A 26821-nucleotide genomic window follows, 5' to 3' on the forward strand; every position below is an offset into this window, starting at 1 on the left:
ATGCTTCAGATAGCCTGGTGAGGAATACAGCCCCTGGAGACAGCATCAGCTGCACAATATAATTAAGGAAATCTAAGATCTGTTTGTCCCTGGAGGTGCCTATCCTACTACTATCTTAATGACAGCACCTTACATAAAATGGAAGAAGCATTTTGTTTCTCACACCATCACCCAAAAACACAAAGGTAGGAGGGCACCACTCTGTCCTGCCTTCCCTGGAGAAGCAATATATTTGCCTGTGGGTCTTTTGTCACGTATGAGGATTGGGACTAGGACTCCCTGGGAAACAGCTCTGCCAGCTTGGGAGCCCTTCGAGGGAGGGATGCAAGGTAACTGGCAAGAAGCGCAGAGCCTGGCACGCATGGCATTCTCACCTGATCACGTTCCTGTAGGCTCTTCTGCTGTCCTTGTCCAGACACACCACGAAGGGCCTCTGCTCTGAGCTCCTGATTTTGATGTTGCGTGTTTTCAATCTGTTTGCCACAGCCTGGATTGAGAGAGGAAGAAGAGACCAGTGAGTGTCTCACTTCCCTTCCCTTGGCTGCACGGTGATGGGTGGTGTGAGCATACTGGGTATGAAAGGCACAAAAGATGACATTTCTCTTTTTTTTCTAACCTCAGATGTGACACAAGATGACTTCTTTAAGGAGGCAATTGTCTTTCTTGTCCTCTTTCTGTAATCACAGCCTGGTCCTATTTTGTGAGGACAAACTTTCCAAATTGGCAATTTTTGCAGAGCTTGCAAGGTTTAGGACATCTGATGTGTGGCATGGTCTGCTCTCCAGGGCTGTGGTGTGCCTTGATGGGCAGTGTGGGCTGCAGTACCCTGGTGTTTCCAAAAGCCAGGTGAAAATCAGCAAAAGCGTGCCGGCTACCTGAAACTGCCAGCTGAGAGACCGGAGGCTCCAGGGCCCAAGTGACCGAGGCACAATCATATTGAATGCTACCCCAACTGCAGTGACACATTCCCATGGGGCAGCATGTCCTCTGGAGCCTGCTTGAACTCTCATATAAAACAAAAAGGACAGGAGTTCAAGTTTTCAGTTCCATCTCTAGCATATCCATCTTTCTGAGTTGGTAATGAGATTTATTGAAGTTCCTGCTTCTTGTTTACGCTGTGTTAAAATATTTCTCCAATGGCCTCTATTCTCGTGAGCTCCGTCGGTGTTAACACATGAGGTCTGGGCAGGGCACTGCAGCTGGAAGAGTGGAGGTAATGGAGCTGATCACAAAACTACAGACCCTCTCCTGTACCCAGGTGGAGCCACGATGACCGGGGCTACGCTTTATTTCTCCACATTGTCCCTCAGGTCACGGAATAACCGTGGCAGCTCAGTCTTTCAGGGTCTCCTGAGACAGGATTCAGTGTAGCATTTACGAGCAGTGATAGCATCTCGGGCTTTGACTCAAAAATCTAGACTTTTCCATGGAATCAAATTGCAAAACACCCTTTGAGCAGGGTGGCCCCAAAGCCTCCTCCTCCCCACAGAGTGTTTCCCCCTTCACTGTTGTTGTAAGGGATTTCCATGGGTTGGACGACCATGAGCATCACAGGTACTTACTGAGAACGACCGTCCCGACAAGTTGTTGATCCTAACGATTTCAGTGATGTTCACATTCAGACACACCAGGTCTGCAACAGAAGCAGCATGTTAGCCTTAGACCATGGCACGATCTCAACTCAGCTTTGAGTGGGGCTGGTGGCGGATCCAACATTTAGGTGCACTACCAGAGCTCCATGGGATACATAGGACAGAACAAAAGGAGGACCCCAGCAAGCTCCGTGGGCTAGGGGCTTGCGTGGGATCACGCTCAGGGTGGAAAGCTCAGAGGCTATGCAAAGGGCAAGGTGAAAGAGGAAGGCTGCAGCAAGAGGAAGATGCTGCTAAGCCTAGATTATGGTTGTGCTGAACCCTGTGTTACAGGGAGCCCCAGTCACTTCATTCATGAGAAAACACACAACCACAGACTGTGGTGACACCAACATATGCACGTCACTGATTCAACCCCCACAGCCCAGGCACAATTTGCACTAACTACCACAGTCAGATTTACTCTATCGAGCACCAGAAAACTCAGCAAACCCTCTTCACGTGGTTCCAAGCAGGAAGAACACACCTTCAGCCTCATCGGCAGGGATGGCTTTCATCACCAGACCTGTGGAGCGCAGGGATGTAGCCAGCTCCTTCGCTCGGTCGCTCACCACAACCTGCAGGAAAGGCTCTGTTAGTTCACCATGGCAGAGAGGGTAGACATGGAGAGGTCTGGGGGCAGTTTTTCACGAATGCAAGGTTAGCTAACAGGCTTTGAAAGTTCACCACGACCTCTCTGTCCTCTCCTGTAGTGTAATTCCAGAAGAAAGTAGCAGGGCCATAGCACTCCTTTTAGGAGATTGGTGCCATGCTGGGGATCCCGGTGAGCAGAGACATTCTGGGCTGCCAAGAGCCCCACTTACCTTTCTGTAGGTTACTGTCAGGTCTATGCCAGGGCCATCCAGAGTTGTTTTCTTCTTGGTCATGTTTAAATCTGCAAGGAGGGAACCATGTAGGATTGAGGTTTCACTCATCCCACATGTCTGTGGTCAGCAGAGAGAGGTCCTCCCATGGGATGAGCCACCCCATCCATCACACAGCAGTTGTCTTCTACGGGAGCTGAGGCTCTGTGCACTCAACAGATCCAGTGAGATGGACTCATCTGAGGCTCTGTCCCCACCCACAAACATCTATTGGATCAGGCACCAGGGTGCACTGATGGAATGGCTGGATATGACCTCTGTAATGGTTCAGCCTTCAAGCACCCTTGTCCCATCACTGGAAACTCAAGGAAGCTGTATTTCTAATAGGCATCTGGCAAAGCGGAAGGCTGTAAGGCCCAGCTTGTTTCTTCAACAAAAATATGGTGCTGGTCCAACTTCAGGGGGTCCTGGAGCCAACCAAAGGCACAGTCTGCAACACCTGGTTGAGACCAGGAACCAGAGACCACAAGGTCTCTCATTCAGCCTCATGTCATGCGCCTGAGAGGGAGATGGAGGTGTTTAGGGAAGCCTGCTGCTTGTCAGGGAACACAGGATATTGCTCCATGGTGTGGCTTTGACTGCTGCAGGCTGAGGGACAGGGCGAGTGGGAACTGGGCAAGGCAGGATCCCCACCCAGGATGGCAACCCTGCTGCAGCCCTCAGCTTGAGGGGATGCATGCACCTTTGTGGGCGATGCTCTCCTGCATCTCTGTGCGCAGCTCCGTGAGGAACACGTCCTCAGCCGGCTCCTGCGCCGGGTCATTGAAGAAAATCTGGAAGAGAGGAAAATCTTCATGAACAGCTCCTTCTCAGTCACCCTATGGCATCACACTGGTCTTGTGACATCAAAAGGTTCTCCAGAGCCCCCAGGTGTGACATCGTCAAAGAAAATCTATGACATCATTGTGGCAGCCAGAGGGCCCATGGGATGGAGAGACCTGCTCTTGCTCTTCATTCTGAAGCCCAGGAGCATAGCAGGCCTTGCCAGGTGGACCTGGCCAGCAGAGCCACGGGCAATGTCCCCTGCCACTGGGTGTCACTGCGCATTCACAGATGGGTCTGTGCCCAGCCATCCACCCACAGGCAGCCCAGGTCAAAGGGAGCAGCTTCCCTGGCCTGGCTGCAGACCCCAGCTTTGCTTCAAGGCACAGAATTTCTACCTGATACACCTAAATCAACTGGCTACTTCAGATCTATTAATTGTTTTCTTTTCATGGGGTTGTTTTGAGAAAAATGTGAAGATAAGGTCCTAGAGAACCTCTCCTAGCCACTCCTAGCCCTACATCCCACTCCTGTGGCACTTGACCCTCACTTCCAGCAAAACTCTCTGCACCCAAAGAGGAACAGCATGGTATTAACCAAAAAAGCGAAACAGGCTTAGTGTTTCCAGATGAAGCAGCATCACACCCTGTGTGACAACAGGGTAGGTTAGGTGCCTTTATCTGAAAACCACATCTGGAGTCAGTTCCTCTTCCTCTGCTTTAGTCACCCACTCTCTTGCTTGCTTTTGACTTTTGTCTTGGAGGAGAAATGAGTGGAATAAAAATGCACCGAAAACCAAAAATCCCCAGCCACGCAAGCTGAGGACCAAGTGCTCCAAGTGTTTACATGTTACTAGTTCAAGTCCTGGTGATGCTCTACCAGTAATTACCAAAGCTCTTCCAGCTCTTTACAAGCCACAGGCCAGTTTGCTCGTGTGATGGCTGCTCCTTTGCTGCAATAGGTTACCACACTGGCTACGAGTAGATTAAATGGAGATATGGGCATCAGTGCCACCCTGAGCTGTGAAAGGGGAAAACTGCCAGAGGAGCTGAAGGGGGGTTGATGTTACGTGACCGAATACAGTAGTTCTTTGCTCTCATATCAAATGGCAGGTCTCACTCTGATACCATTTCAGAGAAAAGCTGGTAGGAAATAAATAGAACGGTGTTTCAGGAAGCCCTGCAAAGTCCCTGCAAGATACAGGAAGGCTTTGGCAAAGCCACTCAGAAAAGTCCTGTTTGCTCACAGCGTCTAAAGCAGCAGGAGGTGCTAACACTCCTGAGCAGACCTGAATTCAGTGGAGCAGAGAATCTGTGTCCTTACGGGGTAATTTCAAGGCTCAGTTTGCTGCCTGGTGTGATCCTGAAATAGCCTTCCTGGGATCATTAACTCTGGCTGAGCTGTGCTTCATGGCGTCCCTAGATCCAGGCGCATGGCAAGGAGGGGACAGGCTGAGGAGCACAGAGACCCAAGCTCCAATCTGCTGAAAGCCCCCAGACCCTGTTGCCCCTGCTCAGTTCTGCCAGCAGTGGGGCTCTGCAAGCCCTTGCAGGGCCACAGGAAGGCACAAGAGATGAGGCACCCACCTTCACGGCGTAGACCTGGAAGCAGACGGGCTGGATGCCCATGCGAACGTAGTAAGCGATCACATCAGTGATGAACAGATCAGTCACAAGATGTTTGCTCGGAGAAGAAGGCTGGGGAGGCAAAATCACATTCTGGATCAGCCACAGTTACTTCTCAAAAACACTGCCACAAACCCTCACGCCTTGCTAGATAAATAATGAGCAATGAGCTGTCGCCCAGTTCTGCCATAACTACTCAAAACAAATGGGAGAAGCAAAGGCTTGCGCCCACCTACCAGCCTTTTTTGTAGGCTATCGATGGTGGCTCAAACTGTCAGGAAATGAGAGCTGGGGCTATTTCAGCAAATGCCTCACTGACATTTTCTTTCTTGAAATCTGCCATTTCCTGTGCGCTGGCCAAAAAAACCCATCGCAGCAAATGGGTCTTGTGGTCTGGGGCAGCGTCAGTCGCCTTCCCGGCTGCTGGGCCCTGGGGCAGATTTTTGGAAAGAAAGCCTCTGTCTGGGGCACGGAGGAGCCCTGCGGGGCAGGAGCTCGTCCTCAGGTACAGCAGATGTGTTTGGGAAACTGGGCCAGGCTGGGGAGGTGGGAAGGTTTCCCTCGTACCATGGTGGCCAGCTTGGGAATCACGTGGCACAGCGTGTTGATGTTGCTCTCGTACCACGGGTCGGCTCTGCTCAGGTACCCGGCCACCTCGCAGAGCTCCTCTTGGCTGGTGGCAGCGTGGTCCTGCGGCAGAAACACACAACTCAGAGTGCGATCATGGCTCAAAATACCAGAAGCCATAGAGGAGGCAGAGGGAGCGGGGGCACGAATGCCCCATGAGCAGCTCACCAATCCCTCCCCCTTCCCTGCTTGGTCTAGAGAATATGGCAAAACTTTTCTTGCAGCACTCATTTAGCAGGTGCTCAAGAACAAAAATTAAGCGAAGAATGAAAAGAAGAAAGAAGAAATACTCATTTCTGTGATGGCATGTTTGTCAGGACTCATAGCCAGCTCTGGGCCAGCTTAAGATCTAATGAGAAGTGCAACTGTTTGTCACTGTCTTGAGGGTGTCAGAGGGGAAGAGATGTGCCCAAGATAAACTGCAAGGTAGTGACTTGCAGAACTAAAACTGGGGCCATGACCAAGCATACAAAGCCGTTAGCAAGGGGCGACTGCTTCCCGTAAGGGTTTGGGAGGTGAGAAAAGCATCGGTCCTTTGCTAAAGCTGGGGCATAGAAGCAAAACCAAATACCATTGCTAGGCTGTGAGTTATCACCCGTCGGGGTGGTTGGAGCAACTTGAATGTTTCTGGTGCTGACGGATTCACAGAATCATAGAATCATAGAATGGTGAGGGTTGGAAGGGACCTTAAAGCTCATCTGGTTCCAACCCCGCTGCCATCAGCAGGGACATCTTCCACCAGCCCAGGGTGCTCAGAGCTCCATGCAACCTGGCCTTGAACACTGCCAGGGAGGGGGCAGCCACAGCTTCTCTGGGCAACCTGTTCCAATGTTTTTCACCACCCTCATGGGGAAGAATTTCTTCCTAATATCCAATCTAAATCTGCCCTTTTTTAGTTTAGAGCCGTTCCCCCTTGTCCTATCACTACACACCCTTGTGAAAAATCCCTCTCCATCCTTCCCAAAGCCAGTCTGCAAATCAAGTCCAGCCACCCTGTCTTGGCTCCCATCCTCCTTGTTCTAGGAACAAGGCATTAATGGCCATGATTTCCTGTAACCCCCCCCCACTCTTCCTCCAAAAACGCTCTCAGTAGCTGGCAGCCGGCAGCAGCACCCGGAGCTACCGAGCCCAAGCTCACCGTGATGGCCAAAGTGTTTGGCTGCTCGGTCACAACTGGGATGTAGTAGAACTGCAGGTTTAGCCTGGGAGTCAGGAAAACTCGCCGCGTTTCTCGTTTCCTTGAAATGGAAAAATAAATAGCTGTGTCACGAGGAGAAGGTGGAGGAAAACGGCTCTTGGCCAAGTCTGGGCAGTGCCAGGAGACCGCAGCTGCTCTGCAAGGAGAGCACGTGTGTGACAGGATGGCAGGAATGCCCCTGGGTCAAGCAAGGGGAGATGGGGGGGTAAGGGGTGTCCCACAGGCAGGCTCTTGGCTGGGACTTGTGGTCCCCTCTGCACCCAGCTCTTCTCCCAAGGCTCCTGTCTGCACTGCGACCTAGGAAAATTTCTTGCCTCCTTTATTGCTCATTTAACTCATTCCATGGACAGAAGGGAAAAAACTCGCTGTGTGCATCATTTGGGCCAAAAGAGCCAAACGATGCCGTGCAGCCAGCGCAGTCAGATGCATTTTATAGAATCATAAATGTCGGAAAAGACCTCTAAGATCACCAAGTCCAACCGTCAACCCAACACCACCATGCCTGCTAAACCATGTCCCCAAGTGCCACACCTACATGTTTTTTGAACATCTCCAGGGATGGGGACTCCACCGCTTCCCTGGGAAGCCTGGTCCAATGACTATTTGGGTGCAAAATACCTGGGTCCCATCCTGCCTCAGGTAACGCTGGAGCCCAACCCCGTCCCCAGCCAGCTTGGCTGCTTCAACAGGCTGAAACGCAAAGCCCCCACTCTGTCCTCCCTTCCCCAACCCCCCAGAGCCAAAAAGGCTGTGGCCACCGGTTACCTCAAAGAGTGGAAGGCTTGTGCCAGGCGCCCCAGGACCCGGTCATCCCCCAGCAGCACGATGCGGGCAGTGTGCAGCCTCTGGAGCGGGGCTGCAGGCTCTGGGGGGACGCCCGCTCTCCTCTGCGGCTTCGCTGGGGGCTTTGCACTGGGACCGTTGCAGCCAGCCTGCAGGAAGGCCACGCTCTCCAGCGGTGACACCTTTTTTTTAATGCCACCCTTCCTGTGGAGCCGGGACTGCTCCGTTTCAGCGCTGCAAGGGGTGAAGGGCTCCTCAGCTGCCACGGGCAGGTCTCGTTCAATGCCGCTGTCGGTGGAGAGCACGGAGAAGCGGGTCTGCTTGCAGCATTCGCAGTCCGAAATGATGTCCTGGATCTCAAAGTTGTCCAGGTCCTGGCTTAGGCAGTCAGGCTCACAGCTCTGCGACAGCGGGCGGACGAACAGCACCAGTTCCTTCCCTGCGGGCAGAAGGGAGCTCGAGGAGGGAAACACAACCAAAGCCAGGCTGAGTCGTGGTTGTCCCCTGGCTCCCCTCTTCTCATGCAAAGCATAGGGCCAGCACCTCCACCAGCGGGTTCTAGAGGAGTCAGTCTTTCACTCCCATTTCACATTGCACCATGAAGAGATCTCAGCATCACTCAGATCAGGTACTTGGGACACATCCTGCTGCAGCTTGCCCCACAGCGGTCCTCTCTCATCTCCTTCACCCCACTGCCCCGCTAATCCCAGGTTGCCCAGAAAGGTTGTGGAGTCTCCTTCTCTGGAGATATTCAAGACCCGCCTGGACGCGGTGCTGTGCAGCCTGCTCTGGGTGACCCTGCTTGGGCAGGGGGTTGGGCTGGCTGACCCACAGAGGTCCCTTCCAACCCATAACATTCTGTGATTCTGTGATCTGACCTCGACACCCCACTGAAGGAAGGCTGGTGCAGTCAGCATGAGCCTCCACGAGCTTGGCCCTTGGGCAGCGATTATGAAACTCACTGCCCAAGAATCAGGGCTAAATGACATGTTTTGCACAAGCTTGCCAGCCTCAGGCAGCGTCCAAACTTGCCACAGCCCCCCCGGGGCACTCACAGAGCTGGTCATCTTCTGTCCAGAGGTGAAAGCTGATGTTGGGGTTGGGCAGAGGGGTACCCTGCAGCCCTTCCATGGGAGCATCGCCTGGGGGAAACAAGGATGCTTGTCACACACAGGAGCAGTTTTCCCACTTGGGTGCACGAACTCCCCAGTGGTGCTGTGCTTCAGACGCTGGCTGGGATAGCCCTTGCTGAGCCCCCAGGGCTCTCCCACCCTGGCTGCCTTCTGGCCAGACACGAGGCTGTAATCACAGACTTCTGCTCTCACAAATTAAGCCATAAGAAGGTACTTACACCATCAGTGGAAGGGAGAAATGAAAACAGGGAAACTGAGGCATGGGCAAATGAAGGACCTTGCTTTGCTGCAGGCAGCAATGGGATTGCAGAGTAAAGGGAACATTCTTCTAGCACTGGGCCTCCAACGCACATGGCAGGACCTCCCTTGGCGATCTCAGCTGAGATGCAATGGAGCCCTCTGACCTTACCATCGCTGGCTGTTTTTCAACCATTATGGCTCTGTGAGAAGCAGTGAGACAATTTAATAGCTCACTGCCACCAAAAGGAGATGGTCCCACTCCTCTCCCTGCACCACTGGCACTCCCCGTATCTTGCACTGGTACAATCTCCAGCTCTTTCTGGGGAGGGGGCTGGGTTGCAGGGACCTTCCACCAGCAGTAGCCAGGAAGAAGGAAACATGACCCCCATTTCCCTCTGGTCTACCCCAGATTTGTGTGAGGAGCTGTGATGGAAGGGGATGTTTGTTACAGTCTGTGTAGCCCCGATGGCACCAGGCTGGAACAGAGCAATGCCAGGGATAGAAGGAGATGGCCGTACCAAGCTCCACCACATCAGTGCAAGGAGGGTTCAGGGAGTGGTGCACGGTGTCTCCCCAGTCTAGGCCATGTCAGGATTGCATCTTTCAACAGCAGAGGACTAGAGGGTCTGTCCAACCTCCCCTGGTTGACATCTATGGCACCCTTCACAAATGATGGAAACATGTCTCTGGGCCTCAGGTCAGCTGAATTAGCAGCAGAGATTGCCACAGTCCCTTTCCTCAGGAGACAAACCTGCCTTCCACTGCCACGTGCATTGTGCCATCCTGGACATCAGGTCACCACAAGGAGCCAGGCAGCAAGGACCTGATCCTGGTGATGGGTGCTGCTAAAGCAGGGAGGTGGGGATGGACAGCTGCGGGAGGGCAATGGTGAGGACGCAGAGGGGAGGCGGTGGCCTGCCAGCCGGCACGGCTCTCTCAACCCACCGTGCGTGGCTGGCCGGGAGCTTACCCGCCTGCAAGGAGCTGAGGACGGCACGGTAAATCTTCTCCAGCCTCGCTGCATGCTGGCTGCGGTCTGCGCTCGCCTCGTTTCCTGCACGCTCGACTGCCGCCACCACTTGCAGGAACCAGTGCTCGACATCGCTCATGGGCATATCCTGTCGTGAGGAGCAGCTGTTAACACCCGGAGGTGTGAAAAGAGGAGATGCTCGGCGGGCAGGGCCGCGGGAGGGGGCAGAAAGAGGGCAAAAGAGACCTGCAAAAATTGTTGTTTCTCAGCAGAGGTCACAAATGTCCTCCTGTCCCCAGGGAAGGCTGGAGGAGGAGATATGCTGGCTGTGCTGTCTGCTTAAAGCTTTTTTCTGGCAGGTCTGCAGCTGATGGGCATGGTGCTGCCAGCTGCCGTGAGCTCAGGGAGTCAGCAGCAGAGCTGGCAGCTCAAGTGGCCCTCAAGAGATGGGGACAGCAGACACACAAAGATGTCCTTGGAGTGGACACTTCTGAGACCCCCTGCAAAGTTGCCTTTCTGAACCAGATGTTCGTCTTACTATGGCCCCACAGTCCTTGAAGGATGTTTTGGAGAAAACTGGTTGAACCATTTCTGCTGAGATGTTTTTGCAATGACCAGTGGCTCACAGAGGAGCCTTTATTTCAGCCGCAGAGCCCATCTCTGCTGTGCAAAACTGAAGGCTCAAACTGAAGATTCAAAACCTCCAGCTTCTTCTCATATTTGAAGAATATGAGAAGTGCTCTGCTCGTAGCCCAGCCTTGTAAGTAACACTGGGACTACTGGGGATGGAGACCAGCAATGAGGAGAGGAGCTGGGGAGGGTTGGGGTGGTCCACTTGCCAAAAAGCTTTCCCCTACGCCAAGGTGCCCGGCAAGAGCAGGACCGTTGGGAAACTGCACGTGGTACTGCAGAAGCGCTGCCGGTTACCTGGAGGCTCGCCTTCAAGGTGCTGACGTCGCAGCCCTGGCCCAGGGCTGCCTGCATGGCATGGATGATCACGTAGCACATGCACGCCCGGGGGCTCCGGGAGATCTGAGCTGCCTTCGTGTCGGTGACCAGTGCATTGCAGATGGCTTCGGAGAGCAGCTCCGGATCAGCAAAGATGAAAATCCTGCGTGGGGCAGGAGGGTTGGAAAAGAGTGAGATGAGACGAGGACTCTCCGTTACTGACATCAGGGCTGGCATGAGCAGCTCAGGTCTCTGTTATCCCGTGCACAGGAAAAGGGTTGCTGCTGATATTCCCCTTCTCTGCCCCATCTCCCCACCAAGGGAAGCTCCCTGCCTCCCAGGACCACAAAAGTAAACTGGGACACGAGAGGAACGTGCTCCTCCCAGTGCAAATCTCATTCTAGTGAAGCACTGGATGCCACCAGACTGTGTTCCCCAAGACCACATATGGCCATGTGGTTTGTGTCCAAATTGCCTGTCCCATCCAACACTAATTCAGAGCACAGGAAAAGGACAGATTTGTTTATAAGACTATAAAAGAAAGAAAAACAACAATACATTCAAAGAGGCACTACTCACTTTTCCTGATAAGGGTATGGGTCGCTTTTGAGACTTTGTTCGGAAATGACCATTCTTTGGTACAACATACCTAGCAAACGCAAGCAGATAAACACGCAGCAGTCAGAGCACGAGCAGAAAACAATGCAACTCACAGGAGCAGCTCAGCGCTGCTCCCAGTTGTGGAGGCTGACGGGGGGTCTGCGAAGGCAGAGAACACCCATTGCTGGAGAGATCTAAAAGAGCCGAGAATCGGGCCCAGAGTTAAAAATAGTTAAGGACAAAAATAGGCCATGCTGCATAAAAAGAAAACCCCTTCTATTCAGGGACAATTTCCTGTATTTCCCTTCCTTTGTTTACTGGATTATGAGCTTCAGAGCAGGGTCAGAAGGAGGAGGAAGAGCCCTACTCCTGGCCTCCGTCCCCGGGGGACAGCGTTCGGGTGGATATGAAGAGCACGATGTCTTTCTGAATCAGGAGAGATATGCCTTGCCCTCACCCAGCTCTGGGGTCGGGAAGATACATCCACCCCACATCGCTCAGGTGCAATCATCTTGTGAACCTTGTGGTGCTCGGAAAGAAGCCCCGCTGGAGATCCCCATCTCTCCACACTGAATCATTGTTTTACCAGAAGTCAGGTGAGATAAAGGCAGACCTTGGAGCTCCAGACAAACCAGGTCAAGCGTGGTCAGGGTGATGGTGGTGGGCTGAGACTACCAAAGATGGTACTTTCTCTCTAATTTCCCACCAGGTTTCTCGTATTCTGCCTCACAAGCTGTCTGCACCTTGCACTGTTTTGAAGGACAGCCTGCAACTCAATTGCAGCTGGACACTTCATTTAGTGAAACGGAGACCTCTGCAAAATTTACTGAGATGCCCAGGCTGGGAGCATAAGCACCTTGTTTCCTAAATAGGCAGAGGGTGCACAAACACCTGCTTTGGATGGGCTGGACTTGACTCCGGTGTTGCCTACACCAACAGCAGGAGGACCCCAAGGTTTTCTGCTAGTAACTGAGGCTCAGCAGCCTGGAATCAGGAGAGGAAGAACCCTCCCATCCAAATGCATCCCTACGACACCCAAGCGTTTGGCCAGCCCCATGCAGAAATCTCTGCCGTGGCTCGCTGCGTTAGGCAAAGGCCAGATCAGGTATGGAAACCCCCCAAAACCCCCACTACCGTTGCCTCGAGCACCCAAGCCATTCACCGTGCTCTGCACAGGCAGAGTGGAGGAACCTTCATACCTGGTGCTGTCCTTTCCATCTTCAGCCTGGTGGCATAGTCCAAACCGATGGTACAGAAAGGCTTGGGCAGGGTGAGCAGCTTCTTACAGAAGTCATACACTCTGCTGCAGAGCTCATCAGAGATGCAAGGAGCCTTGAGTGAGAAAGGGGCAGTTAAGGAGATGCCACAGGCGGTGATCCCTTACGGTGCTCTCCCCACAATAGATCACAGGGTGGGAGGGCATGGAGCTACACCAAATTCAATATACAATGTGTGAAGCAGAACCAGACCCTACAACAGTTTCGAAACCTCCAGCAATACCCTCTGAAGGGCTGTGGGTGCACATTTTTGCCAGGTTGTGGCTTCCTGCACCTAAACACCTCCAGAAAAGGGGGTTAGCTGGAAGGACCTGTCACTCTCATACATGTGACACGTACCAGTGTCTCAGCCATCAAACATCACACTGGGAAACACACAGTTGAGCCCATCTGTGGTAGGCCCATGGCTTTATTGGGCAAGTACTGGAATATTTCAGCACAAGAATAGGTGCTGAGTGACTTCAGGTGGCCCCTCCTGTGGTTTCTGATTCCCCTGGATCTTGCCCCAGCGAAGCCCAGGGTGGGTTACCTTTATCAAGGTGTACATCAGCGTGTGCAGCAAGGGGATGATGTAACGTCTGAAGTCACCTCGCTCCGCCTGTGGGACCAAAAGGCAGAGTCAGCGCAGGCAGAGCCTGGCAGGGTGCTGGGATGGGCAGCAGCACCAGCAGGAGCAGAGGCTGGAGCTGGGGGAGGCAGCAGCCCCCGGGATGCGCTGGGTCCCGACTGCTCAGCGACTCAGACACACAGCGTGGGAACAGGCATTCGCCCTGGCTCAGGGTGATGCGTTCCAGGCCAAGGTGGGGTTTGGGACCCCTCCCCACAGACCATCGTGGTGGTCAGGACGTCCCTGGGGCAGACAGGTTCTGCCCAGTGGGCATCCCATGCGAGACAAGCCTTGGGGATGGGAGGCGGGGGTGGACCACCCTGCCCTGGCCACCACAGCATTGCAGGGCTGGAGATTGCTGTAGGGATGTGAAGGCTCTAGGAGCTGCTGCGGGAGTGTGGTTTTCACATCGAGAGCTGTGAAGAGCATGCGCAGCAGTCATGGTGGGAAAGCGTGAGCAAAATTTTCTGAGCTCATTAAGGAATTCCTTTGTGTTGCAAAAATTCATGTGAAAATATAAAACCACTGGGAAACCTCTGGAAAAATCCTGTTTTACATCTGGTGGGTGTGGGACCAGAGTGGGCAGGGAGGAGAGATGCTCTTGCATCTCCATCCTGGCCCATGGGAAGCCAGATGGACGCTCAAGCCTACACAGCCCTAGCCCCTCCCTGCAGCCTGGATCTAAATGACCACTCCAGCAATGGGAATACCCCTGGATAAACCTGGGAAAGATATTTCCATCCCAAATATATTTCCAGCACATTTCTTCAGGGCTGCCGTGCTGATGGATGTGAGTTAAGTGGAACCGATGGCAGCAACGCTTTAGAAATGATCAATAAAATGAATCATACTGAATTGCTGAGACCAGCTGATATTTGCCCAGAGCCCTGGAGGAACTCAAGCATGAAATTGCTAAATTATTTTCTGTGGTTGGTAGTGACTGCTCAAAGCTGCTGCAGTACCAGAGGAATATATATAAAAAAAAAAAAAAAAAAGAAAGAAAGAAGAGCTTCAGGGAGTTGAAGGGAATTGCAGACCAGGAGGCATGACACCCCTCCTGGGCAAGGAAAGATAAGAGCAGCAGAGTGATAATAGGCATGACGGGAAGGGACAGACACAGCTTTTGCAGAGGAAAGCAGACCTCAAACCCTCTGGGGGAATCCCTGCATCTGTAGCCAAGGGTGATGTGAGTGTTCCTGTCTATCTGGATTTGCAAAAGCCGCTTGATCAGATCCCTCCCCAAGGTGCTGGTGGGAGCTAAACTGCCGCAGGGTGAGGGAGACGGCGTGCAAACGGCCTCAGAGGTGCCTAAAAGGCAGGAGATAAAGATTCAGAAGAAGGCTCGATGTTCGCAGCACTTAGATGTGTGCACAGGGATCTGCGCTGGGCTGACGCGGCTCAAGCGTGTGATACAGGAGCGGTGGTGGGGGGGTGACAGCCTCTGCAGAGGGTACTTCTGCCCCCGCAGCAGCTGACGGGAGACACAGGAGCTGAGCAATGCCGAGCAAGGCGGCTCCATCCTTCCAGCCGGAAAGGAGAAATGGCAAAGATGCAGAGAAAATGGTACGGGGAGGTTTCTGCACAAAGGACGGCTAGCAGGGGCTCCTCACGGGGAGGAGGAGGAGGAGGTGGAGGGGGGACATGGGCTTTTCCTGCCTGGCCCGGAATGAGAGGGCACTGGGTAAAATGAAGCGGGCTTAAAAGAAAGAAAAGATGCTACTTCTACACATGACATCTCACCAAACCACAAACCAGGTTGCATCAGGATGCTGAGGCTGCTAAAGGTTTATGCAAGATCAGAAAATGACAAGACAGATCAATGAAACGAAAACACCATCATGGGGTTTCCGTCAGATGCTCTCGGGACAGGATACTGGGTTAGATGCTTCTGCTCTGACACCCTCCGGGGAGGAAATGAGTGACATGGAGGAGAAATTTCCACTGTACCTGTGACTCCAGCTGGCTGGGGTGGAATGAGGGGGATTTGGGGATGGGTGGAAGAGTTTTGCACTTTGCTGTTTGCAAGCCATAGAGGCCGACTGCCTTTGGCTGCTGCGGCATCGAGGAGCCCGGGGAGGTTCCCTGCTCTGCCCGTGGTTCACCATCGCTTTTGGTGCAAACCCTCGTCCCTGCAGCCATCAGCTGGGGACAAGCCACAGCTTTGCCCTGGTGCCCCTTGGAGTTTTTCACTGTGTGCTATGAGCCACAGCCCCCAGCCAGGCTGTGGACCCCTAAAAGCACCTGTCTGAGGTGGAGCTGAGTCCCCATCCCTTTGCTCCCCCAGGCCCCACACACGCCCCGGGGGGGCTGATCCTAGCGCTCAGGGGATGTCTCTGAGGCAGCACTCACCCTTTCCAGCTCCTTCACCAGGATCCTGACCAGGATGGAGCTGTTACTGGGATTCTGGTCGATTTTTTTGTGCAGGGTCCATCGCAGCATCCCTGAGAAGTGAAAGCCAAGAAAGAGGTCAGGTTGCCAAGCAGAGCAGCGATGGGCCAGGGGCAGATTTCACAGAGGAACCAGGAGACCTGGGCACTGTTGCTGCAAAAATCACCCACTGGGATGCTATATTGATGTCACTGTCACAGCTAAACCAGGCTTCTGTGCCCTCTGCTTCAATCAGTGACCCTCTGCAAGGGACAAGTCATGCTGCTGCCCTGACTCTGGGTGCAACATTGATGTATCATACCTCCGACACTGGGAAACCTTTGGAAAGAGGTCCCAGAGATCCCAGGACTGAGGGGCTGGAGAAAAGGAAGGCAGGGCAATGGATGTGAAGTTTCTTTCCCGTTCCCTCTGTTGCTCTGTTTATGACTGCCTGCTGTCACCGCCTGCCCCGAGGATTTTGGGTTCCTGCTGGTCCCAGCACACAGCACCTGAATGCTGGCGGCCGATAGCTCCCACTCAGAGCAAGGACCACAGAGCCTCTCAGTCCTACAGATGTCAAGGCTCATTCCAGACAAAATCAAATTTAATTAACTGTAAAATATTCTGTGCATTCGAAGTAAAATCAGTTTTTCAAAGTTAAGTAAGTTTCCTAAGGCTATAGCAGCCCATTTGCCTGGTCACCAAAAGTTTTATTCTCCAAAATCAGAACAGAGGTATTTCAAGTGACTCTTTACTGAGGAACTGAGTAGTGCATGGCAAAGTGATATCCCTGCAGAGAGACAGGGAGCCTCCAGCTCAGAGGTGTTAAGTGAGTTGGATGGGGCTGTGCGGCGAGTCAGTCGGTGTCAGAGCTGGAAACAGCGTCACAAACCCTGGCCTGTGATGTCTCATCTCAATGCTGGACCCCCTGGGTGAGTGAAGGGTGAAGGACATAACAGCCATGGGGAGGAGAGATGAGAGCTGCTGAGGTCAGTGCATGGCAGACACCAGGAGCTTGCCAAAGGTTTAGCAACTCCGAGAGCAAGTTACAAAGTGCAGAGCAGCACCGGGGAGACGAGGCCACCCTCTGCCCCTCCACCTTTGAGCCATCGGCGAGACGGGAGCGGTGGGGGTTTGGGGCCAAATAACACCCCAGCGAGGTGGGATGGGGGATGTGGGGAGCTGGTCCCCGGGAGCCGTGCCGGGGTTCTGCCTCACCTCGGTCGCACTGGCAGGCGGGGTGGTGACCGTCCAGCTCTCGCAGCAGCGTCCGGACACGGCGCAGGATGTCTGACTCCACCTCTGCGGGGTACAAAGAGGACGTGAGCAACCAGGCCAGCACCCCTGGGAGACTGGCACCCAGGGACAACCCCAGAGGAGAAGGCATGGGTTTGGGTGAGTACGGGGACTGCACCCTCACCACATCTCTCAGGATAGCTGCCTGAGCAGTTCTGAAGTCTGGATGAGCCTCAATGGAGACAGAGCAGAGCTCTCCCCACGATCTCTGGAGATGGGGGCGAGTGCCACCTCATGGACTGGTAGCCCCTGGAGCCATACTGGAGAGCAAAGTGCTCTTGCAGGTATGTGGTGGTAGAGCACCTCTGCAGAGGACTGCACTCTTCTTGTTCAATAAAAAAAATCACACATTAGATATAGAAATGAAAAAAATTAAACCACAACTTGGCACCATGAAAGAGCAGAAACACCTCTGTGTTTTGGCACTGCATGGATTCAGCCTCAACCTCACACCCGTCACAAGGAGCACTCTTACAACAAGGTCTGCTGCCGCACCGGCAGATCACCACTCATGGGAAACCGAGGCAGAGCCCCCAGGCTGGCATGTCACCTCCTGCCTTCCACCCACAACCCCTCGCAGCTTCTCCTTGACATGCAACTGCCCACCCCGGGGCTCCAAGCATCTTCTGCTCCCCCAGGCAGGGACCCGAGGTTGGTGTGTCTGCCTAGTAACCACCACACACACCTCATACACATCAAAACCAAACTGCATCCTGCTCTCGGCCAAAAATAAGCTCGACAACCTCAGACCCAGCTCGGGGTATGACTCGTACGTACGGCAAGGGCTCATGATCACGAGTGAGCTCGCATGACAGCTGGCTGGCCACGCACACTGACACATCGCAGACATAAAATAAAAGTCAGCCCTGAAAGCACGTGGGGAGTTGGCCAGGAAAGCTGCAAGGTCCCTTTACTCTGCCATGGCCTGTCTTTGTGTCCCTCCTTACACTGCGCTACTCTTTCCCTATCTGCAAAATGATTCTTGCTCCTTTGTAATTAAAAAAAAAAATTATATAAAGTTGGGTATTATTCAGTGATGTTCTCCTTCTGTAGGAAGCTGTAGGCTGGAGCAGCCAGAACATGGCCTCATCCAGTGGAGGATCTCAGACGTTTGTGGTAACTGTAGCCCAGGGCCCTTCCTGGGGCAGGTTCCTGCCTTCGTGTTCACTGGTGGGTTCCGGACCATGACCAGCAGTGGCTGAGCAGGTCTTGCCTGCATGGCTAGGATGCAAGCAAGGAGCGATAAATCCAGGTCCTAAGGGAGCTCCAGACACATACTGCCCGTTCTGAGTTGTCTCATCCATACAGGATTGCCTTTTGGGACTGTTGTCATCACCACCACCTTTCCTGACCAGTTTTGGCCCTGAATTTTCTCATTGCCTCCACATCCTCTTCTGACAGAGCTCCATCTTCTCTAACATCAGAGAGATGGCAGGAGGGCTGTGGTGGGCACTCATCTGTACCTACAAGAAACAGAGGAGGCAGCCTGGGTGACGCTACTGAAGAGCTCCAAACCTGCTCCACAGCCTCCAAACCTGCATCCTTGGCTCTGGAAGGAGACAAAGCCAACTGTGATGGGTCCAGTTGGTGGAGCAGGCTGTGCTTTGGGATTTGCAAGGAATGATGACTGGGGGAGCTGGGTTGGGAGCTGGCTGATTAGGAGCTATGGGGAGGGAAACAGGCAAATACTGGGGGGATTTTACAGCTCAGCTGGAGGATCGGACCAACAGAGGCAACTCCAGCGAGTGTTTCTGTGGGCAGAAGACCATCAAGATATGATCACACAGGAGATGGGGCAGCTTTGAGTATCTGGCCCCTCATCCCGTGCAGACCCATGCACCATCTCAGGATGGATTTGAAGCAAAAACCAGAGATGATTTTTCGCTCTTCCACTATATCTTTTAGTGGTGGCCCAGGGTCATCATGCAGGGGAGTGGACGTGGTAGCCCATGGTTGCTACCATTCCCACTGGTGATACACAACAGAGAGCAGGAGCACTTTGCCCCTCATAGCATCCTTGCTGCCCCCTCGTCACCAGCTCGCAGGGCAGGCAGCATGGCCAGACACATGACAAGCCACTCTTGCCCTCTCCAAGCCCAAGACTGCAGTTCCATGGCTCCAGTGAGATGGTGACCAGAGCACAGGGACAGCAGACATGAGCCCTGCACAAAAGACAACTGGGAAATGCAAAATCTGAAGTATTTCGGATGGCCTATTCCTGAGTACACCACAGTAGCCAAAATAGTTCTCCTATTTACTGACCACAGGGAAGTGCATCCCCTTAAGGATGCTTGTACGGAGGTTTCTTTCAATTCAGGCTTCTTCTGCAGAGGAGTACTTACTACTGCGGCTTCAGTGGAAGCTGCGTCAGAAGACAGCCACACCCTTGGGTTCGCAGTTATTCACTTGTGCTGGCAAAGTCGCCTGTGCGTACGCGGCAAGTCCCACCTCTGCCAGCACAGTTCATGCCATCGTATCCACACGGGGAGAAACTACACTGCAAAAATGACCTTAGAAAGGGGATTTTTCTCCTTTTGGAAGTGTCATTTGAGGAAATGTCTTGGAAATTTGTGTTTTCTCTCCCTTTTGTTTTCTCTCCAGTGATTTTGTAAAGCTCCTCAGTTTCACTATTATGCTCATTGGTTTTGCACTAAGGAATTACGCAATAATGGACTATTTGAAATCTCCTATTCTTTTCATTTGTGTATGTTTTTAATTACCAGGGGAAGTTTTTCCTGAGCACCGATATAAATACTGTACTCTTTTTCTAAATCAAAGCGACTACAGTCATGATACGCTGAGGTTTCTTCATGGGGAGCAGAGCGTCAAAGCATTCGTTCCAACACAAACAAGAGGCACTTTGATCTAAAAACAGTTTCAACCTACCAGCAACAAACAGTAGTGGCTTAGAAATGAAATAAACTGTTTCAGTGTTGATATCCTAAACTTGGGGTGCTGGGAGACCAATACCACCTTGTGAAACAGCGTGAAAATGAAACACAGATGGGGAAAAAAAATCATAGAATCAGAGAATGGTAAGGGTTGGAAGGGACCTTAAAGATCATCTGGTTCCAAAAAAAGTACAGAAAAACATAAAACTGCTTTAAAATTCAGATGTGAATAGTTGCCAGACCTGGTGCTTTAGAAGTGCCCCTCTGCAGCACATCTTTTGGCTGCCCCTCAGCAGCGTCGTGCCACATTTCCCACCTGTGCTGCAGGGTCTGCCAACAGCTTTCAAAGATCAAGGTCTGCCCCACGGCCGAGAACCCTCCAGAAATACCCACGTATTTTGTCAGAGGGTAACTGAGGCACGAGGCGGTGGATGAGGTGGGTTCATTTGGTTGGGATCCCCCCTTCCTGGCATCAGCATCACCCACCTGTGCTCTCCATGGCCGGGCCGATGCTGCGGCACGGGGCAGGCACGGCGGCCGCGGGGCGTCTGCAACGATGGGGTGAGTGCGCAGCTGCTCCTCACTCCGCGCGGGCATGGCCTTGGGTCCTGTCTCCTGCCTGCGAAAAAACAGGGCACGCTTGGCTTGGGATCAGCCTGAACCTTGGGCGGGGGAGCGCAAAGCCACCCAGATATTGGACCTCAGCAAGGAGGACGTCTGGCAGGGAGGCAGAGCCCTGAGGGTGAGCACAGCATGTCACAGGGGCTGCGTTTTGCTGGAAAAAGCTTCAGCTTGAAGCTGAACCCGCCTGAACATTTGGCCCCCAAATCCTCCCAGAGCAAGAAGGTCCCCAGGGATGAGCATCAGCATCACCAAGCAGGGCAGGATCAGCAACCTCATGCTCCCCAGGGTTTAAGAAGAAATGTTCAGGTTATTTCAGGCTGATTCTCAAATGCAAAGTCCAACCAGGAAAAGGAAAAGTATAAAGAAAAGGGCCCAAATTTCCATGAGATTTCTACGCCTGATGTGCTGAACTGCTGCCACCCTGATCCAGCATCCCAGAGAAACAAACCCCAAGGAAAGCTCGGGAGCTGCTTACACTGCAGAGGGAAGCCAGCCTGGAGCCAGACGGCTTCCCTTGCCTTCAAGCATTGTTCTCTCCAAAGACAGAGGAAAAAAAATCCCAAGAGCTGAGGAGGAAGGAAGGGAGATTTGCCTGTGACAGGACTACATGCAGGCTGGGGAGCTGGCACGGGGCAGCCGCAGGGGAGCAGAGGAGACGCCGGCATCTTCTATATGAGATACCACTGCTGAGATGCTCAGCTGTCACCATCTGCCCCACAGCCGAGTCCCTCTCAGCCCACGTCTCCAGCACCTCGTGGTCCTGGACCCCAGCACCCACGGCAAGGCAGCATCTCCCCCCGTGCATTGCTCTCTTGTCTCTCCCAATCCGTGGGCACAGCAGCATCCACAGGACTGTGCTGCCTGCATTTACAGCCTGAGCGAGCTGCGACACCGCTTTCAGTATTTCTAGACTGAGGCTTTTCCAGCCTGCAGGTTTTGCCCTCTCTTCTTGCCTTCGGGGATGGAAAACAGCCAGCCCATAGCTCTGAACACTGTGATTTCACTGAATCACCCACATTAGTGGCTGATAACAGTGGGACCCACCTCCAGCAGTCCCCAAACCAGCACAGGCAGCAATAACAGCACAGTCCCATCAGCCCTCCGCATCCAAGCACCGTCAGGCCATCAACCCACGCTTGTGCTCATGTCTTCGCTCTATTTAGGATTCGCTCTATTTAATTTGCAGATTTAGGACCTAACTTTACCCAGGTAGGTGCTAAATCTGTAAATATCCACCGCCAACCCCAACAGCTCTGCGGCTGCAGGGGGAGATGGACAGACACGCGCGGGAATGCCCCTGCCACGCACCACCCGAGCCTCGAGAGCATCCTGCTCTCAGCAGCTTTCAGAAGCTCATTAAAGGTTTCCTGCAGCACGCAAAGTTTTCAAAACCCACCCCAGACCCGTGTGGCCTTTATTTCTGGTCCCAGGGCTGGATAACAAGGCCTGGCGCCGAGCCACCGTGGCGGATTTCCACCACCCGCCGAGCTGCCGTGCCGCAGGGGCAGCTCCTGGCCACGGCTGAAAGTGGAGAGGACAAGGTTGATGAGGACAGGAGTCCTTCTGCGATAGACGTGCCCCTTCCTCTGGGCTGACCACCCTGGGGTGCACCAAGGGTGCGTAGCAGGGCAGAAGGTGTCTGCTGAGGTCAGCAAACCATTTCCCCCTCCGCACCACACACAGGCGTGTGCCTCCCGGTATGCCAAGGTCTGGACCAGAGCAGGAGAACATCAAATAATCCTTCTACCTTCAAAAATTACAAATCACCCTCTCAAATCACTGATACAGAAGGCGAGTGAATGATTTTCCTAAGCCCTTGCATGCCTAAGATCACCAAATGCCGTTCAGCAGCGTTACACAGCCGGTGAGCTGGTTGGCACGGCAGCTCTCAAAATCATATTTCCTGATGGGAGAAGCGCCTGGTCCCCAGTGCCGTGGGAAACCTCCAGCACCTGCACCGAGCAGCGGAGCCGGGGCTGCACGCCGGGCTCCTTCGGTGCACCAGCCTCGGGGCTCGGCGAGGCCGCCTGCCAGAGTGAAACGCAGCCCGCTGCTAATTGCGTCAGTGGTTTTCCACATCCGCATCCTACCTGCCCGAGCGTGGGAGGGAAGCTGGTGACCAAACGTGGAACCTGCTCACCAGCGCTTAGTTTCCAGATTTAGAAAGGGATGCAACAGGGCCAGAGTGATGTGAGCTCCTCCAGCCTGAGAAACTTTGGTTTTCAGTCCACCTGTCTGCTTAAAATGTGGTGGCTTTCCTCACTGTCAGCAGAGAGGAGCTGAGATCGAATCCATAGTCCACCTGCCTGCTCCAAGTGCTTGGGTCTTCCAAGAAAATTCAACATAAAATGCCAAAAACTGGTCTCCAGCATATCCAGAGTCCAGTCATTCCATCTGCGGGAGGACACGTAAATGTCGTATGACAAGGGAAATGAAAGGACATACATGGGAACAGGCTGGTGAGGACGACTGGAGTCAGTCTGGTTCCTGCCAGGCACCAGCTGCTGGTTCTTGCTTGGCCTGGCCGCAGCCAGCACAGGGACCTAAATGAGCAGAAAATCGCCCATTTTCACTGGAGACATTTTCTGCCTGCTTTGCTCCCCAAGGTTGAGGGTACCAGGGCGACCAAAGAAGCAGGAGGGATGTGGGGCTGAGGGTGGGAAGGGCTGGACAGCATCAGCCCCGGTTCGGAGCAGTTCAGACAGCGGGACCACACTGGCGGCCACAACAGATGGGGATGCTGCCTGCCCTTCCCTCCTGGGCTTCATCAGGACTTTCTCAAGAGCAGCTGGCCCTGCAGTCACCCCAACACAAATCCAAACCCAGTAACACGGCGAGGAAGACTTTGAAGATGCAAGAGCCTGTGCTGTAACCAAGGACTAAATTCAGCCTCTGCGCAGAGCGTTTACACACAGTTCCTTGCCTGTGGAGATGGAGGCTGCTCCCCAGTTGAGGTGTGTGGGTGGCTTCTGAGTGACATTAGTGAAGCCAGGATGATTTATGTCAAATGATCTGACCTTGGCACCTCCTTGGCTGAGCAAGAGTGGCAGGGAGCAAAGACCCAACCTATGCACCCCTGGGAAGGAGACTGCCAGCCCCTGCCCTGGCAGTGACTCTGCTCTGGGCAGAGGTTGACCAGAAGGGGTAAAGCCCATCACCTGGCAGGAGGGATTCCTTGAACACCACTGAGAAGCCATGCATCACTGCAGGGACATGACCACCATCTGAAGCTCCAACAATGCACTTAGAGCTGCTAATTTAGGTGAAAAAGTGTTTTAGCAGAGGGTGTGTGGAACTGCAGGCACACACCATGGAGACCCCAGTGCTAGTGTCAAAGCAGTGGGAGATGTCACCCGCTGGCACCCAGAAACCTGGGGTGTAGCAGGATCCCTATCAGTGCACCAGGCTGTTTCTTGGCCTGCTGAGACAGGATCAGTCCCCAGCACGCACGCTGTGTGCCTCTGCCTGCCAGGCTGTTCCCAGGACACAGCAGCCATAAATCCTCTGGGAGATCAGATGCGACATGCCGGGATGTGATGCAGTGATGCTGGGACCACTCCTTCCCTGGAGAGGATGGAGAGGGATGTCCCTGCATCCTCTGCATGCAGGCACAGGTCCCTTCCTGTTGAGTCCTTTGCCATTGCCACCCCTTCCGGTCACAGACCATGGGGCTGAAGAACCTGGTTACCTCCACCTCTGCACTTTGTGCCCATCAAGCCCTGGCCCACCACATGCTGTGAGCCCACCTCTTGCTCAGGCACTGCGTGGGGATGGCAGGCACAGAGATGTGTCTGAGCTGCGCTGCAGCCCCCCCTTCTCATCCAGTGATGCAAGCGAGCCAGGTCCCCTCTCCCAGGTTTGTGCTGCTGGCCTGGTGTCTCATGCAGGACCACTCTCATCCAAGAGGACTTCACTGAGTCTCTAGGACCAGACCCTCAGCATTAACTGTGCCACATCCCGAGATCCCAGCGCAGCAGACAGGGCTTGCTGCCGACAGCGAGTGTCAGCGCAGACCCCAGGGGAAGGGGAGCACAAGAGGTCAGAGCCCCTCACTACAGACAGCCCCCTCTGCCTGCCTTGTCTCTCCCGCAGGGACTGATCCCTGGGGAAAGCAGAGGGATATTGTCCCCGTTTCTGGGGGTGGGCTCTGCACGGGTGCTAGTGCCTGGTGGGCTAACTCAGACCCTTCACCAGAGAACCCCTGCCCCGCTGCCCTGACGGATCGCCCATCGCAGCCTGGCCCTGCACCGTCCCCACGGCGAGCGGGAGCAGAGGGACCACACGAGGAAGGACCCTGCCCCAAACCTGCTCGACTCCCGGCTGCACTCACCTTCCCTTGCGTCCTTCCAGCTCCCAGGATCACAGCTCCCTTCGGGGCACGAGACCATCCCAGCAGGCACATTGCGAGGAGGAGGAGGAGGAGGCAGCTCAGGTGCAGCCGAAGGGCACCGGCTCCTCAGCCGAGGGAGCTAGACGGCAAAGCAGCCATCCCTGTGGCATCTGCACCGGAGCCCACGCACGATGCTGCTGAACACGGACGGGGCTCGCTTCTGCTCCGTGTGCCTGTGCCTGAGCTCACCGGTGACCACAAGATTTCTGCCCAGAAACAGGAAGGGCTCACGGGCCCCAGGCGACCCAAATGACGGCGCGGAGATGATAGACGAGTCGAGGGGAAATATGACAGCGCGTCGCGTCAAAGCAACCCCTGCAAAAGTGCCAGCAAGAGGCAGAAGCCGCTCAGTTCCCTGATCCACAGTCGTGAGGGCTTCTCTGCTTTCTGTCCCCCTCCTCCCCCCTTGGATCTCTTCCCTTCCCTGCAGCAGACATGAGACACATTTCATCCCGTAACTGGTTATTTTGCTGTCTGCCAGCTCAGCAAGACCAGAGTCTTCTCTGCATTCATCCCACTTCTTTGCAGAGCTGCAAATCCCCGCTTCCTCTCTGCAATTCTTAAAATACCCATGGCATCAGCTGTATTTTATTTCATTTGCAGGAAAAATTTAAAAAGGAAGGGCAAGAAGGGAAGTCACATTCCTCCCTTCAGGTTTCAATAACTATGAGGGTTTTTTTGTGAAAAAAACCCTTCGCGACTCGAAAGCCACCTTTCCCAAGAGTTTGGGGTAGTTATGGGAACCATCTGGCTATATTCTTAAAAATGAAGAACTTTGCAGTGAAAGCAGAGTTCACCCTGGGAACTGGCGGATAAGAGTTTGGTTTAAAGGCTTTGCAGCTTCATCCTCCCTTCCAAACCACCAGGGTGCCGGAGAGAGCATAAGCAGGACCTGGCTGAGCGTTGGGTGCTGAGCATCCCATAAACCTATCCTCAGCATCTCTCCTCTGCAGGGCAGCAGTTAATGGGGACCCAGCGGTGGGGAAGAGTTCGTGACAGCTGCTCTATTTTATCCGAGCAGATACAAGATGAAGCAGAGTGAGGTGAGGCTGCTGGGGCTGGGATCCTCCAGTCTGCCTCCCTCCTCCCCTCTCCATCCTCCCAGTGCTCACCCCGTTGAACCACCTTCCTCCTAAACAGGGGTTCCCCATCTCTGTCGCAGGCCTGCACAAGCAAATAGTCACCTTCCTCCAGGGTTTTCCCCTCCCCGGTGTGTGCAGGAGAGCACACCCATGCCCTCTCCTTTTTCTGAGGGCTGGTCGTTAGCCGGACAGACAGCAAAGACACTGTGACGAGACAGGTTTCACCAGATCACGCATTAACCATTTTGCTTTCTGGATGTGCCTGGAGGGTCCTAGCTGTGGCTGGGTGGGCACCACCAGGTTGTACAGCCAGGTCATTGGTCCCTCTAGGGTCACGGGTCCCTACTGCACGCAGAGACCAGGATGGGCTGCGTCAGCTGCTCTTGGCCTCCATGCAGAAGGATTCATGCTCACTCTGCCCTTGTTAGATTGTTTTACTTATACCATGGGTTGGGACCCTTGTGGGTGTCAGGATATGTCACTTGCAGCCCCAAAGGGCCCTGGTTCAGGCTCAGCACTGCGTGGTCCCTTGCCAGGGAGGGCTTGCCTGGCCCCCAGACTCCACGCACCTCTAAGCGGCCATAGCCTGAGCAGAGACAGTCAGAGCAAGGCATCACACGGTCATAGCCTCACCACCAAGAGAGTTGCAGGGGAATCCAGCCTGACCAGGACCAGAGACTGGTCCCAGGAGGCCACCTGGGCCATGTCCCACCCCACAGCAGCCCAGCTCCTCCAGCCTGTTCCATTCTGCTGACCATTACGACAAAGCCCAGCCAGGCAAACTTCCCAGGGAGTGGATGGCACAGCAGTGGGATTGCCTCCCCAGCCTGGTGCACCTGCTGGACAAAGTGTCCAGCTCTGCAGGAAAGCACATTCCTGTCCCAAG

General features: G+C 53.9%; 1 protein-coding gene across 3 annotated transcripts in view; it reads right to left on the reverse strand.

Moving 5' to 3' along the window:
- Positions 1-26821, reverse strand: part of PIK3R6 (phosphoinositide-3-kinase regulatory subunit 6) — a 31623-nt gene that overhangs the window by 3707 nt on the left and 1095 nt on the right. The window contains exons 2-20 of one of the 3 annotated variants that reach the window (XM_075441068.1): positions 24794-25168; positions 20326-20458; positions 16871-16954; positions 15635-15726; positions 13208-13276; positions 12601-12733; positions 11381-11450; positions 10781-10964; positions 9854-10001; positions 8566-8652; positions 7493-7949; positions 6668-6767; positions 5470-5592; positions 4864-4974; positions 3198-3288; positions 2456-2526; positions 2119-2209; positions 1563-1633; positions 375-487 (exon numbers count right to left, since the gene is read on the reverse strand). In XM_075441068.1, coding sequence (XP_075297183.1) covers positions 375-487; positions 1563-1633; positions 2119-2209; positions 2456-2526; positions 3198-3288; positions 4864-4974; positions 5470-5592; positions 6668-6767; positions 7493-7949; positions 8566-8652; positions 9854-10001; positions 10781-10964; positions 11381-11450; positions 12601-12733; positions 13208-13276; positions 15635-15726; positions 16871-16954; positions 20326-20338 — 2108 coding nt within the window. In that variant the 5' untranslated portion in view covers positions 20339-20458; positions 24794-25168. Of the gene's footprint in view, positions 1-374; positions 488-1562; positions 1634-2118; positions 2210-2455; positions 2527-3197; positions 3289-4863; positions 4975-5469; positions 5593-6667; positions 6768-7492; positions 7950-8565; positions 8653-9853; positions 10002-10780; positions 10965-11380; positions 11451-12563; positions 12734-13207; positions 13277-15634; positions 15727-16870; positions 16955-20325; positions 20459-24793; positions 25246-26821 lie in introns of those variants that run through there. The other 2 variants (XM_075441069.1, XM_075441070.1) reach the window with 2 other exon arrangements.

Source organism: Opisthocomus hoazin, chromosome 21 (assembly GCF_030867145.1).
Source record: "Opisthocomus hoazin isolate bOpiHoa1 chromosome 21, bOpiHoa1.hap1, whole genome shotgun sequence".
Classification (NCBI taxonomy): Eukaryota; Metazoa; Chordata; class Aves; order Opisthocomiformes; family Opisthocomidae; genus Opisthocomus; species Opisthocomus hoazin.